Genomic DNA, 15,001 nt, shown 5'->3' on the forward strand with positions numbered 1-15,001 from the left:
TAGCTAACGCATTTGTAACAGGCTCTATAGTCTCCCCGCGTGCGCACAGCTTCGGTACAGGTAGGGAGCCGGTATTGCTGTTCGGGACGTGCTGACAGGCGCATGCGCGAGCTGCTGTTTGCCTATTGGGCGATATGTACTTACTCGCGAGTGTACTTAAAGTGAGTGTACTTAAAGCGGGGTATGCCTGTAATAAGCAATATTCATTTTCTGTGTATTGCTGTTATATTTGGTGTTGGAGAGGGAACATTTTCTATATCTATCCTATATCTCTATCTAGCTCCATAAGTGCTTTTGACGCCTGTGTTTATAGAAATTGTGATTTATTAGTAATAAACTGTCAAAAGAAAAATAGGATCTATGCTACAGGAGCCGTTGACTCTTGGTTACTTTCTGAATTATACATTTGTAGAACCTGTTATTTCTCTACTTATTCCTAACCTGCCAAGCCTTTACTCTTCTTTGCTGCTACCACATGTGTCTTACATTCGTTTCTCAAACTTCTCTTGAAAGAGCCAGACCAGATTTTATAAATCGACCATTTCCAACCACACGTCTGAACATACCAGGTATGTGAAAGTGTTATTTGTTGGTTATCCCAAGGACAGGTTTGAGAAACACAATCTTTTATAACCTCACTACTTTTTCTTACCATATTCTCTTACTTGGGTCCCTGTGGTAGTTTTTTGTGACTTCTCCAAGTTGTTTTTTAACATTTCTTTCACAGGTAATTCTCAATTAAGTTTTACATGTGAACTTTATCCGTGCCAGCAGTGAAGGACTTTGTTGGGCTCATTCATTACTTGGGGTGGGGAGAGTGATTATCCGTTTGCAGCAACATGATCTGTACATTTAGAGTACTGATTCATTTTCATTTTTTCCCATGAAGGTTTGAAGTTTTGCAATTCTGCTGGTTACCTCCAGACAAAAGACTTACTGCAGAAGAAGTCCATAGGCTACTGACATACCTCAGAATGCAAAGCCAAAGGGAGACTGAAGTTGACTTCGAACAGCGTTGGAATTCTCTTAAGCCAAACACTAGTAACCGGCAACCGTCGGCAAATAACCTGGCATTTCCAATCTTGGAGCACTTCACTGGAGATGACCTAAGCCGCGAAATGGATGAAGTTCTTACTGTAACTGAAACTAGCCAGGGACTCAGCTTTGAGTATGTATGGGAAGCAGCCAAAGAAGATCACTTTGAAGAGCACAATCAATCAGACCCTGATACTGCTGTGAATTATAATGATATATTTTTCCCCGTGCCTGTAGATGTTTTTCATAAGTCAATCTCTGACCTTGGACAAGGAAAGCAAGGTCATAGTGGCCCGGAAGAGGCTCTTACTGTTCCAGAGGTAGTGCCGATTTTTGATGCTCACAATGCTTCTGTTGCTAATGAATATTATATTCAATTAGAAGAGCAAGACGAAAGCAGATTATCGAGATCCAATCATGCTGATAAAAACAGAGAGTTAAAAGGTGAACATTTACAATTTATTGCTCTCTGTGAACTTAGTTCAGCAGGATCCAAGAAGAAAACAGATTTTTGCCCACCAGAGCCTGAACATACTAATAAACCAGAATATTTGCATGTCTCCAGCGGTCCAGATTTCCCATTCTTTAATGCCGTTAATTTTGACCAGTCGGAAAAGCTCCCTGTTGGAATATCTCTTTGTGATTTATCTGGGCAAAATGATATTTATACCGAGTATGAACCAAGTATATTTCCAAGACTTGATTCTTCTCAGGCATGTTCAAAGAATTCTCCCCTGAAAGAGGATTCAAAGCAAATCCAAGAAAATGAGAATTTTTTCTTAGGAACCCTTCTTGAAGAGTCTAAACTTGGAATACCAAGTCTAGAAGAACTTTCTGAAAATTTCTCATTTCTAACTGAAAATAATTTGTTTTCTGATCTGCTTAACAAAGACAAAACACATGAGCAAAAAACTGAATTGGAAAATAAAGGCAGTTCAAGGAATATTTTTGAAAGCTCACAAAGAACTAGTTTGGACATTGAACTGCAATTAGCTGAGCTAAATTCATCTTTACATGTGAATTCAAAGCTTGTTAATACAGATGACCAAATTGTAATGGCGCATGAAAAAGATTTATCTAGTTCTATTGTCGATGACGAGACATTTGATTCTTATGAGCATTTAATTTTACCTAAAGATGTGCCCACTGATGCTAGCATTTCTAACGAAGAAACCGAAAGCAACTCGCAACTCTGTATTAAAAACATAAGCCAAGTAGATGATGGCATAGAAAACAGTTCCTTTGATTCAACGAGCCTTAAAGCTATGAAGGAAAGTATGGACCTGTACAGAGCGTTTGACAATGAAATTAATGTAATACAACCAAACCAGGTAATAGTTCAAGATGATACGCAGAATGAGCGAGAGTACCTTGCGTCCAGGAGGAAACCTTCTACATTACACACTGAGAAAGCTGTAGACAGTCTGCATTGTGATCTTGGTTCAAATCCAGTTTTTGTAACATCTGCTGCTTCATCTGATTCAACAAGTCAAGATAGCCTGTTGGAGGATAGTTTATCAAATTATACACAGTCTTTGGTGCCATCTATAGGAACGCCAGACTCTCTAGAATCTCTTGATGTTCAGAATGGTTTAGAGTCCTTAGGGACAGAGGGCACTCACAACTTTGTGCAGTCAGATAAGCCTGCTGATAGTGGCTACGAAACAGAGAATCTTGAATCTCCGGAGTGGACATCACATGCTAATGGTGCATCACACAATACTTTAAACAATATTGATGATAAAAGCAGTGCTTGTACACTCACTACTCCAGTTATCATAATATCAGAATTTGGTGAAACAGACTTTGAGGCGAATAATGATGATTATGAAATGAAAACACAGAAATCTACAAATGGAAGTCAAAATTCATATCGAGACTCTGCATATTTTTCAGATAATGATTCAGAACCAGAAAAGAAGCCTGATGGCTTTTCGGATATGTCAGCAATGCCAACATTACTTCCATTAAGTGAGTCAATTCCCGAATCTCTTGATAATGAAATTAATTCTGAAAAACGTTTTGATAAGGCGGAGAAAACAAACCAAAGTCATTTGTATGAAATGGACAATACAAGCATTCCACTGCAGCAATCTAAACAGAAAGAGAAGTTGGAAAATGTTCCTGCCAGTCTTACGAGTCCAATGGAGCATGTTCATCCAATAGAATGGAAGGGAAATTTGTCTTTTTTGGGTTTAGAAAAAAATGAAGAAATACCAGAAAATTCTCCTCCTGATACATCCTTTGACCCCAGTACATCTGGAAAGAGCCCAGAAGCGTTTTTGGACGACGACGATATTGTAAATCCATTTGGACCATCAGAAGTATTCTGTTCAATGGATCCAATCAGCGAGAGATTATTTCTGAGTCACATTGAAGGGCAAAAGTCAAAAGAGAGCGATATGGAAGGGAAATACCTTGGGAAGCTTGATTCTTCCGGACTTCTTGATTTATCGGAAGATGGAATTGATGCAGATGAAGAGAATGAAAATAGTGATGATTCAGATGATGATATAAGAGCTTTTAATCTGCATAGTTTTAGCTCCGACAGTGAAGATGATGATGTACTTCATCCGGTTCCAATTGTTGTTATGGAAAAAGATGATGGGAAGAATTTAAAAAGCCTAATTAAATTGACCAAACCGGCTGCATTTAGTAGACTTTCTGGCGATCTGAAAAAGAACAAAAAGGCTGTGAGCTTCTTTGATGACGTCACAGTTTATCTATTTGATCAGGTGAGTTTTTACTAGTGCATATCCGTTACATAGATGGTAAGCAAATAAGAACTTATTTTGTGATGCGCTGCAATGTAACACTATAAACAGTTTAGCATATAAGTCCTCCCTATATAATGAATGCTTTATTGCAGTATGGACAAACAGATGAGTATGCGCAGGTCCCTGAACCATCAGACCATTTTCTCCCAATATAGCAAGGACACACCTTACTGCTAGTCTAGATTCTCCCATGATCAACAGGGTAAACTAAATTATAACACACGCACACACGAGCAAATAGAAAGAATGTATCAATAAAAATCCACTTTGATGAAGTAAAAAACTTAAATTGACAATAAGGCAAGACATTCATAGGAAAGTAATCCTACCACGCTGAGGAAGCAGTGATGTTGTCTGCAGAAGCAATTAAAGGGGGCTTCCCCAGTACTCTCCGAGGAGAGTTGAGCCCCTGCTAAACCTCCCTTCTAGTGGCGGCGTTCTTGAGGGAGCGTCCAGTTTCTGTAACAATGTGATGACCAATAAACCTCTTTGCAGTGTGTACTCCAATTCGAACATGTGAAACTATCATGTGCAAATCTACTGTAAGCTGTTTTGTCAGTGCAAACGTAATATTATTCAATCACATCTTATGATGGATATGAATTCTGTAGTTAACAGAAGTTTCAAAATAATCTGATTTAAATGTTTGCTAAACTATGTAACTTGCAGAGACAATTCATTTAAAGGCGTAAGACTTAATTCATAGACCTGTAAACCGCAAATAAACGGTTTACTTATTGCCTGCCCATCCCTTCATATTTAATAAATAAAAACCCCTCTTGATCTTTGGCGACTTTTCCATTTTCTAAAACTTCAGAGTTCCCTTCTACCAATCCGAAGCCTGCTTACATTGCACTGAATTACTGCTATAACTTTCTTTTGACTTTCTTAGGAAACTCCAACCAAAGAGCTTGGACCTCATGCAATAGATACAAACAGTCAAGTTTCCAATAGCAGCAGTCCAGTATCTTCATCTGCTCAAAGTTACCTTCACAGGTTTACAAACTCTGAAAGCTCTACTGATGAAGAAGGTATGGAAAGATACATGCACTGCAGAGATTGATATTGAAAACGCAAACATGTTGGCATGTTGGTTCGGGCCCCAGATGAATTTTGTTTGTTTTAGATAATTTGAGCCTGGTGGTCTGGGCTAGCACCAATCTGATCTCGCTGTTGTGAGCCCTGTGTAATTCATGACACGGGCGTCTGAAGTCTTATTCCTGGTCATCCAGAAAATAATGGAAATGTCCAAAGCATGTGCTATGTTCTGTTTATGAAATGGCAGTCCATGTCAGCCGGCAATTTCACTTCTAAAAGATGCTAGGACATTAAGGGTTCATACCTACAAGAACGGGGATTGCTCTGGTTGTAAGGACTTGGGTGGTGTTGCTCTGAGAGACTCCGGTTCAAATGAGATATATGGAAAGGGCTGCTTTGCGAGCCAAGTTTTAGATTTTATTTTAAGAATGAATTCAACAGCCACACTTAATGTTCTTCATGTTAAAGCTGACGTTCAAGCTGACGTTTAAAAAAAAAAAAATTTTTTTTTTTTCCCCATTCAATATGTGCATCAATACAATCTGCACACTGACAAGTAATTAGCTAAGCTGAAGATCAATCCGTTCTCCTGTAATCGATCGCTTGCTCGGGGCAATTTAATTCAGTTCTTGCACAGCATTGTGGGCAATGTACTCCTGGAATATGATTGGCTGGGCGGTTACTAGATACAATTGATTCACTGCTAGAGAGGGCGGGGCTCAAGAGCCAGAGCCTATCAGAAGGGGAAGGGGCTGTCACTTTGGAAATGCTTCCTACATTAGAAACATTAAAAATGTCTTCAAAACATTCTATATATTTTTTTTATGCTACAAGTATTTTCTCATAGTACAGAACTGATTTATTTAAAAAAAAAAAAAAAAACCCACACACTTAGGATATTGCTTTAACTGCTCCTTTAATAGGTTTTTTTTATATGCCATATATATATTCTAGGATGCACCAGCAGTTTCTAGAGCTAAAATAGTTTTTTCCTTATCTGAAAGAAGGTATGATCCAAACCTGTCTCATTTAATAATTGCCATTATTTCCCCCCCCCTGTAGGTGGTGGCTTTGAATGGGATGATGATTTCTCTTCTCCTGATCCTTCGTACTTAACAAAAACGGCAACGAGCCTCATTAGCCCAAAACCTGCTATTAATCCCTCAAAGTACTTCTCACCCCCACCTCCCTCCAGGAGTCCTGATCAAAATTGGATGCACTCTGCCTATTCACGCTTCTCAATTTCACCTGCAAACATTGCAAGTTTCTCTCTCACACACCTAACAGACTCCGATATAGAACAAGGAGGTAAGAACTGTAACGAAGTACACACATGGCAGGTTACAGAAATACTGAATAGTTACTGTCTCAGGATTAAATACAGTAGCTTTATCTCTCAATTAGTAATAACAATGCTTGTGGAAGTTTGTGATCTGGCAAGAAAGCACAACACATTATGGGGTTTTGTTTAAAAAAAAAATTCACATGATTCTTCAAGTTTTGCTGATTTGAATCCTATTTTAAGAAAAAGCCCACATACCGTTTGGGGAATATTACGGCTATACTGCGCGTATTCTCACAGAAACACCAAACTTTTATCCAGTACATGTTACATGCGTTTCAAGCGTTTTCTTCAGTGTACAGTGTTGAAAATAAGTGAGCGTGGAAAGATTAGAAACCTGTGTGCATTTGCATTATGCATGTTGTCAAGCGATAAGATAATATTCACTGTTAAATTGACTGCCTTTTTCTGCAGGGCTTTACACTCTTTTCAGATTAGTTCTAAAGTGACATTGAACTAATGTGTGATTTAAGCAGATGGGTGCAGGTATGAGAGGAGAGCAGCTGTAACATGTTATTGCAGTTAATATTTAACAGGTAATGGTCAGAATGGAAGGATACATTATTAAGGCACAAGAAATGTTTGAAATGTTTTGAAATAGTCATTCATTTGTATTTATTCCCAGTTTAAGTGGCATTGCCACCTAATTGATCATTTTTATAGAAGTGGTTAAGAAACTGGTACTTCACTGTTGGTCCTAGTGCAGTATTTAGTAAACAGTCTTACTCCATAAAATGACTTCTGACAAAAAAAGGACCAGAATGCGTCTTCCTATGCCGGAAGATGTTTTGAGCTGTAGCCGCTAATTAAATATAGCCCAAATGATCTGGCTGTGTAAATAAAACCGAAGTCCATAAGTGCCTCACCACTTATAAAAGTATGTGGTTCTTCTTGGGGAAAATGTTTTTTTTTATTTGATATATAATCCTTTTCTTTTTTTTCACTTAACAGGCAGTAGTGAAGATGGCGAAAAAGATTGAGTATCTGAATTTAATGGACCGATGCTGACGACAGTTTAATGAATGGGGATGTGAAAACACGTGATATTTTAATCTGCTACTGAAGAAGAGTGCAATTTGAGAATGTAAAGCATGAATACTGTGACAAAATGCCATGTTGTAAATTCTTAATGTACAGTACTTTAGTGCAATCAGCCTTTTCATTTACAGAATATATTTGTACTGTCGTGCTGCGGAGTACTTGAAGCACACTTCAGCTGTTTGTGAATGTCAATGTAATGCGTTATTACAGTCTAGTTAGTACAGGTTGGGGTTGTAAATTTTACATCTTTTTATTTTCATGTAGTTTCTAATATAATTACATTTGTATATATCTTTATTGTCTGTGCTACCGTAATGAGATGGTAATGTGTTTTCAGTGATATTTAAAGTAAAAGAAAAGAAAAAAAACCACTATGTATTGCTCACTATTGCACTGTGTATTGTTTCCTGCATATCTGTACCTGTACAGACATTTGTAATTATTAATGGCGAAAAACACTGCTTGACATGAATTTTATCTGTATGGTTGTGTTGATATTCTTGTGCTCGCATTGTAAATGAAGTGTAATAAGCTGCTCCGGAGATTATTAATCTCTATATTTGATATGCCCTATCAACTTTAGTTGTGAATGTCTTGCTTGGTAGCAGCAATATTTCCATGTTATTTTGAGATTTGGGTCTACCTTTGCACCTATGATAATGTGTATTTTCACTCCTAAACAAGAGTTTAGAATAAATTGCTGAGATTTGCTTTTCATGTGAGTTAAACATTTTGTAATTGGGGAGAGTTAAATATTGTGGCTATTTAATTATGTTCTTAAACTGTGTAAATTATGACTGGGATTTTTCACTTTAATTAAAAACCAAATGTTGCTTTGCCAGCACGAAAAGCAGACGCTTCTGACACTGTAGGGATTATCACAAAGTTCTTGCTGTCACATCCTGGCATGTCTCTTCCTAATGCAACACACAGCATGTCTCTTCCTAATGCAACACACAGCATGTCTCTTCCTAATGCAACACACAGCATGTCTCTTCCTGAACCGGTCTGATTTATTCCTTGTTTGGGAGTCTATTACCTGCTGCTATAGGTTATTGTGAAATTTGAATGCAATACCACATCCATGGCTGTCACCATGGGCTGCGAGTTTCTTGTGAGGATTCGGTCCTCTCTAAAGGTACAATTGGGCTCTGCTGGACTTGGTCTTTACTTCTTCTGGTTACCTTTTTGAAACTGATGGTTCTACAATCTTAAATGCTGGGGGGATTTTTACACTTCAGTTTTCATTCCTGAGACACAGAGAGTGATTTACTGAGTCGTTTTAAGTACGTCCAGATGGTTGGGTCGGGAAGGTCCTTTACGGCATAGGACCAGTTAGTAAATGTCCCAGAATTCCATGGGTGAAACAAAATGGCTGATAGAGTGCCATAATTAATAGAATGCAAATAAACTGAAATATCCTTAAATGCTTATTTAGCAGGATTTTATTTTTTTTGTACAAAAAGGGGGGGGGGGAGAGATAAGACAGCCGTATAATATGAACGTAGTTCCAAATGCCTTTTTGGAGGACTGCACCGTTAAACTTCTCCACAGTACCGACCACACCCGTCTGTTTAGAGAAAATAAAAAATTGAGAACAGATCTAGATGGGTAGGTGTTGCAGCAGAACTCCTTGTTTAACTGCACGCATAAAGCAATGTAAATATGTCTCTAAATAGGACAACGTAAATTTTATGAACTGCTGATTAAGTTGAGTGAATGTTGGTTAAACACAAGTTAAAATTTGGTGTGAGTAAGGCATCACACTTATTTTATGAATTATGAAGTCTAATTTTAGTACTCCCATTTTCTTTCCCCTCTCCCCCCAACCCCTTCTCAAATTCTTAAAGGGATGATTGGTAAATCTGAAAGGCAACTTAAAATCAGAAGCAAACCCTTTTTTCCTTAATGGTCTTGGCACATTAACGAAACCAGTTTGTCCTATTGCCTCAAAGGTTTGATGTAGAGTTTGATTGCAATTCCAAAAAAAGTGACTGGATGAGAAATGTGGGTTGATTGACTAAAAAAAAAAAAAAGTTTTGTCGTTTAGAAGTCTCCCGTGCATATTAAGTAATTATGGTACAATCTGTCAGTATTTCACAGAATACTTTTGTACAAATAACCCTGTTGTTTTTTTTTGTATGAGCTTAAGGCACATTCGAAACTAGACAATGTCATAAATGGCTCTTAATCACTACCTAATACTGAATATTCAGTATGCATAAGTATTGTGTTAAAATATAGGTGTATATTACAGGGGGATTAAGGCATGAAGATATACAAGTAGTAGCCTTATAATACCTGCCTTAAATCAATTGTACACAATGTAAATTTCCAAGAAGTGGTTTAACATAATGAAAGTTCTAGAAGTGTGATAGTGTATACGATGCCAGCAGCCTGCAAATACAAAAAAAATAATTACAAAAACTTGAATTTAAGTTTTGCTGATCAGATTTCCGTCTTGCACAGTTATATAACACACAGCTAAACAAGCGATGTATATAAAATTCTTAATTCTCGTTTGTAAATGAGAAACTATGTAACAACTGTAGGTTGAGGTTTTTCTCTTTGTAATTTAATACAGGTATATGAGGTTTATGGCAATATATCATATTAAATGAAATTCCAGGTCTAATGGTGTACATTTTTAATTTGTAAAATTTTTACTGTACATTGATTATCATGCATAGTGTGATTCAAACTGCTTGTAATTTAAAACACTATTTAATATTCAGAATAAAAGTTATATATTTATAACTTGTGTGTTTTATGAACATTTTTTTGTATGCAAATGTGTGTTGTGGAAGCCTTTGATTTACCTCAGTGATTTTCAGTCTTTCTTAGAGCTGGGGTGTGCAAACTTTTTCGCCTGCGCCCCTCCCTCTCTTCCCCCTCCCCCCCTTACCCCGGCGTTTCTGATGTAATTTGACGCTGTGTTGTCATGGCGACGCGTCACCAGAAGCCATCTGAGGGAAGGTAAGAGAATATACAGGGGCCTCGCGTGCTCCCCCCGGCATTTAAATGCTTTGGGGAAAAGCACGGGAGCTTTAAGTGTGGGGTCCTCCCACCAGAATTTTGTGCACCCCTGTTTTAGAGCTCCACGTAAGGTTAGCTTGTTCTGCAAATAAAAATCAGATTTTCGACTTTTAATAACCTACATTTAATCTTCCATTCTTAAGGAACCACATACAGGCAGTCCTCGGTTATCCGACACAATGCGTTACTCAAAATGGCGTTGTGAAGCGAAACGTCTTAAAGCGAAACACGTTTTCCCATAGGAACACTGTTTAAATGAAAGGTTCCGTTCCTGAAGGCATTTTTAACACTAAAATACACCAAATATTTTATGCAGGCAATAAGATACGCAGCACACACATAAATTATATAGTGTATATACTGTATTATATATACAATATAACATAAAATATCATATAGTATATTATATAGTATAATATAATATTATATAATATATATATTATATACACATAAACAACTTTGCAAAGCGTTGTAAGAGCGTTGGATAAGCCGTTTTGGCGTTGTTAAATTGAACATAGGTATGCACTGCGTAGCGTTGGATAAGCCATTCGTTGTAAAGCGAAGCGTTGTAAAACGAGGACTGCCTGTATATAGATGCAACCTTCTTAAACAAAACAAAAAATGCACCCTACTGCAACAAAAATACTTTGGGTACATTTGATTTGCTTAGGTATGGAGGTTTTGTAGTTTGCCGACCTATTGAACAGAATCCAAACCTGCAGAGCCTTAATATATTCTTCACCTAAACTAGTTGTGTGTCGGAAAGTGTGTTGACTGAATATGGAGTGGAACACGGAGCATTGTGTGTCCTTGAACTGAAGTCTTTAGTTTATAGCCTTGAAAAGGGCATCTACTGCAGTATATATGGAGAACTGTTATATTGGGCAAATAAACATTTTGGAAATTGATGCTCCATTGGTGCAAAAATATAGGAGTTTGTGAGGTATACAACAAGACTTGTCTGTCATTTATTTTATTGTAAGAATAGCACATTTCTATCTCTCTAGGAGATAGTGACAGCTTAGTACATTCCTTCCAGCACTCTGAGAATAGATATTGTACAACTTATAAAATGCCAGATTTGACCATGAGCGTTATGGGTAACAGCTGCTTTGCCTTGCGTCTTAGTGTTTCGATGGCATATAAATGGGGAATATATATTGTTTTTGTGAAAATGGGCTTCTCAACCTTTTTTTTTTTTTCTGAGAAAACATTAGTGTTCATCTTACACTTATGGTTAATAGTTTGAAGAGTTTTGCCCTGTCCCTTACTTTGAAAATGCTAACTCGCATAGTGACCATCCTAAACCCATTAACGTCTAACCCAAACTGTTGAGCAATACGTAACGAATTTGGGAAACTTCTGTATCAGGCTACGGGGAAAAAAAACTCTGGAAGAATCTGACACTACCAAAGCATGAAGTGAAACTGCTTCTGCTATATTTCAATTACAAATGGAAGGACTCGCATATAAAGTATCTGGGAATTCTGTTTACCAAAAATTAGACTTATTTGGGGCTGTTAGATTAAGATCCATTTCCAAGCAAAGCGCAAACATTCCCTGCTGTGCCCCCCTACCTGCTCTCCCTCCCCTGCTAACGCCCCCCTCCTTACCTTGTCGAATGACCCCACGGGGCATGTGATGTAATGTTGCCATGGCAATGTGACCCCCGCGTCATCCTCGAAGACTAGGTAAAGGATGTTGTAGAGGCCTCGCGATCCCCAGGCATTCATTTAAATGCCTTAGGGGAAGAACACAGCGCCTCTGCAACCGCCGCACCCCCACCCCCCTGAAAAATCTTGCGCGCCCCCAGTTTGCGCACCCCTGGATTAGATAACAGATTTCTTTGCTGGCGTATGTAACATCAGTCCAGATTAACATCTTTCCGCGACACTTTTGTATAATTTCCAGACCCTTCCAGTAGCAATCCTCATCAAGTATCTTGGATATCCAAAATGCCATATTCAGATTTATAAGGCAACATAAGTGACCAAGAACACCTAGATTGGTTTTGTTGGCTTCTGGCGGTCCCTGAAAGGAGGTATTACTCGGCCTGTCACCTAAAACAAATCACAAACTTGCACTTCCCCCAAGGGACTTGGGTGGATATTGAATACTCATTTATCTACCCCAATTCCCTGCTCGCTGCCCTGTGGCCAGAGATAGAGGACAAACAATGGTCCCAGAGGCGTAGCTAAAGCCGGGGGGGGGGGGCTGCACTCTTGGGATGCCCGCTCTCCCACCTGTCGGCGGCACATTGCAGGGACCTGAGATGCAGGAAGGAAGCACAGCGGGTAATCCCTCCCTCTGCAGGTGGGTGGGGCCTGGGTCAAGGGGCGGGGTCCTGAGCGGAAGGAAAGGGGAAATTCCTTCCTCTGCAGAGCCTCCATAGGTGGGTGGGGCCTAGGTCAGGGGGCGGGCCTCACGTAGTGCAGCGTGGGACTGGAGATGTAGCCTGAGAGCCATGCTTGGAAAGGTGAGAGGGAGGGAAAGGGGCTGGGCCTCGGTCAGTGGGCAGGACTGAAGCTGCAGTCCGAGAGACAGACTGGGAAAGGTGAGAGGACATAAAAATGAAGTAAGAATGAAGATGATCGATGTCAGCGCTGCTCCGTTAGATGACAGGCTCACCAGGTAGGTAAAATCAATTTATTAAATCTACATAAAACAGATACTGATAAACAACAAAAAAGACCTCCTCCCACGCGTTTCGGGCGAGTTCGCCCTTTCTCAAGGAGTATGACAAAACATGAAGGGAGGGTGTTATTTATAACTCCCTTCCAATGGTTGACTAATGTGTTGCACCTGATTAAATAACATTTATGCAAATTTCAACACACAGGGCTCCTATCAAATAATCACATTGAATATATCATGAAAAAGAAAAAATCAGTGTATATATCATACTAAATTTCTCATAGTATCTTAATCTATACCAACACGATGGTATACAGAACAACATAAAATATATCTAATTACCGCAACTAACTGAAAATAAACAAAAACAGTTTTAAGGAATCATTTGCTGCATACAAAAAACACAACAACATTTAGATCCATTGTATAGTATGTATGACCTTATTAACCACTTCATAACTACAGGTTAATATTATTAAAATGTATATATATAAACATTTGGTTGATTAACTATATGATGTAATAACATAAAACAACATAATGATGAATGATAATTAGTATAAGGTAATAACTGATAAGAAGAAAGAGAAGAACAAAAAAGACAAAAAAGAGAGAAAAAGACAAACATAAAAAGAAGAAACACATTAGTCAACCATTAGAAGGGAGTTCTAAATAACACCCTCCCTTCATGTCTTGTCATACTCCTTGAGAAAGGGCGAACTCACCCAAAACGCGTGGGAGGAGGTCTTTTTTGTTGTGTTTCAGTATCCGTTTTATGTAGATTTAATAAATTGATTTTACCTACCTGGTGAGCCTGTCATCTAACGGAGCAGTGCTGACATCGATCATCTTCATTGTTGTTTACCTTCGGATCGCGGTCGCGCAGGAAGTGCGTCACTTACCCCTTCAGGGAACACAATGGCCGGGAGCAGCAGAGGGGATGGACCATCGTGAGCTGCATGAGCTCCATCCGTGGGCTGCTACATCTGTGGCCGCTGGCCCCACATGGGAAGCGGGTCTGCAAGTGGCTCTTGCCCCGCATCTCCAGTAGGTCTTTTTCCTGCTCCACATATTTTCTTATTTAGCTATACAGCTGTAGGAGTTACCCTAGAGTGGACAGACGGTTTCCTTGGATATATGAAAATGAAGTAGAAGAGGGAAAAGAAAGACATAGAGACATACATGAGGGGGCCCTGAAAAAAAATTTGCCCGGGGGCCCACACGTCTAGCTACACCACTGAACAGTCCTTAAAAATTATATCCAGTATTATTAATTGTATTCTTTAAGTATTTGGTATTCAGCCAAAACTAAACATCAACTAATCAAATCCCCCTCAAAATTGGTTCCTCTATTTGATAATCCAAACTTCCCACCTGGGTTTAACACGAGAGTTTACGATCCCTGGAAACGGGGATGATAGATTTTGGAAACCTAATTTCAGAGGGAAAGATTCTCAAATTTGAGGAAATAAGTTCCAAAAAATCTCTGCCTAATGTTGAACTGTTCAGGTATCTTCAGGTGAGATTCTTTCTTACCCAGCCCCAACCTTCCCATCCTCTACAGCCTTTGAGAAGATCTGTAGACACAGAGGTTATCAAAAATGGCTGGTGGATATCCCATTTACATGAGGTGGGAGGAAGATTTACAAGTTGAAATTACAAGGGGGGTGGGGGGGGATATAGGGGAGACAGGCTCGAAAACCTGAATCTGCATCATTACAAAGGAGAATATATACAAGAACCTATCTAATGCCTAAAAGGCTGTGTTCCATAAACAGGGATGAGTCATTTATGCTGGAAAAACTGTGGAAGGTTTGGGGACCTATAACATATTTGGTGGTACTGTTCCAAGGTACAGAATCTAAGAGGAAATGGTAGAAATTACATTCCCCCTAGACCCATTGATTATGATGTTGGCTAAACCAATTCAGAATATAAACCCAGCTAACAGGAAGCTGATGTCCCACATCCTAATTTTAGCACTCTGCTCGATGGGAGTTCGCTGCCATGTGGAAAAATCACCTATCACAGAGGGTGGTAGAGGAAAGGATCCATGTGGATTGAGAGGTTAACATCCTTCCTGAGACATAGGGTGAGG

The 15,001-nt window shown here is 39.0% G+C and overlaps 1 protein-coding gene across 1 annotated transcript in view; it reads left to right on the forward strand.

The window, feature by feature from the left end:
* Positions 1-9,292, forward strand: part of LMTK2 (lemur tyrosine kinase 2) — a 63,380-nt gene extending 54,088 nt beyond the window's left edge. The window contains exons 11-14 of the mRNA XM_075565459.1: positions 890-3,770; positions 4,705-4,843; positions 5,913-6,158; positions 7,144-9,292. Coding sequence (XP_075421574.1) covers positions 890-3,770; positions 4,705-4,843; positions 5,913-6,158; positions 7,144-7,172 — 3,295 coding nt within the window. The 3' untranslated portion in view covers positions 7,173-9,292. The remainder of the gene's footprint in view (positions 1-889; positions 3,771-4,704; positions 4,844-5,912; positions 6,159-7,143) is intronic.
* The last annotated feature ends 5,709 nt before the right edge of the window (positions 9,293-15,001 follow it).

Source organism: Ascaphus truei, chromosome 11, assembly GCF_040206685.1.
Source record: "Ascaphus truei isolate aAscTru1 chromosome 11, aAscTru1.hap1, whole genome shotgun sequence".
Lineage (NCBI taxonomy): Eukaryota > Metazoa > Chordata > Amphibia > Anura > Ascaphidae > Ascaphus > Ascaphus truei.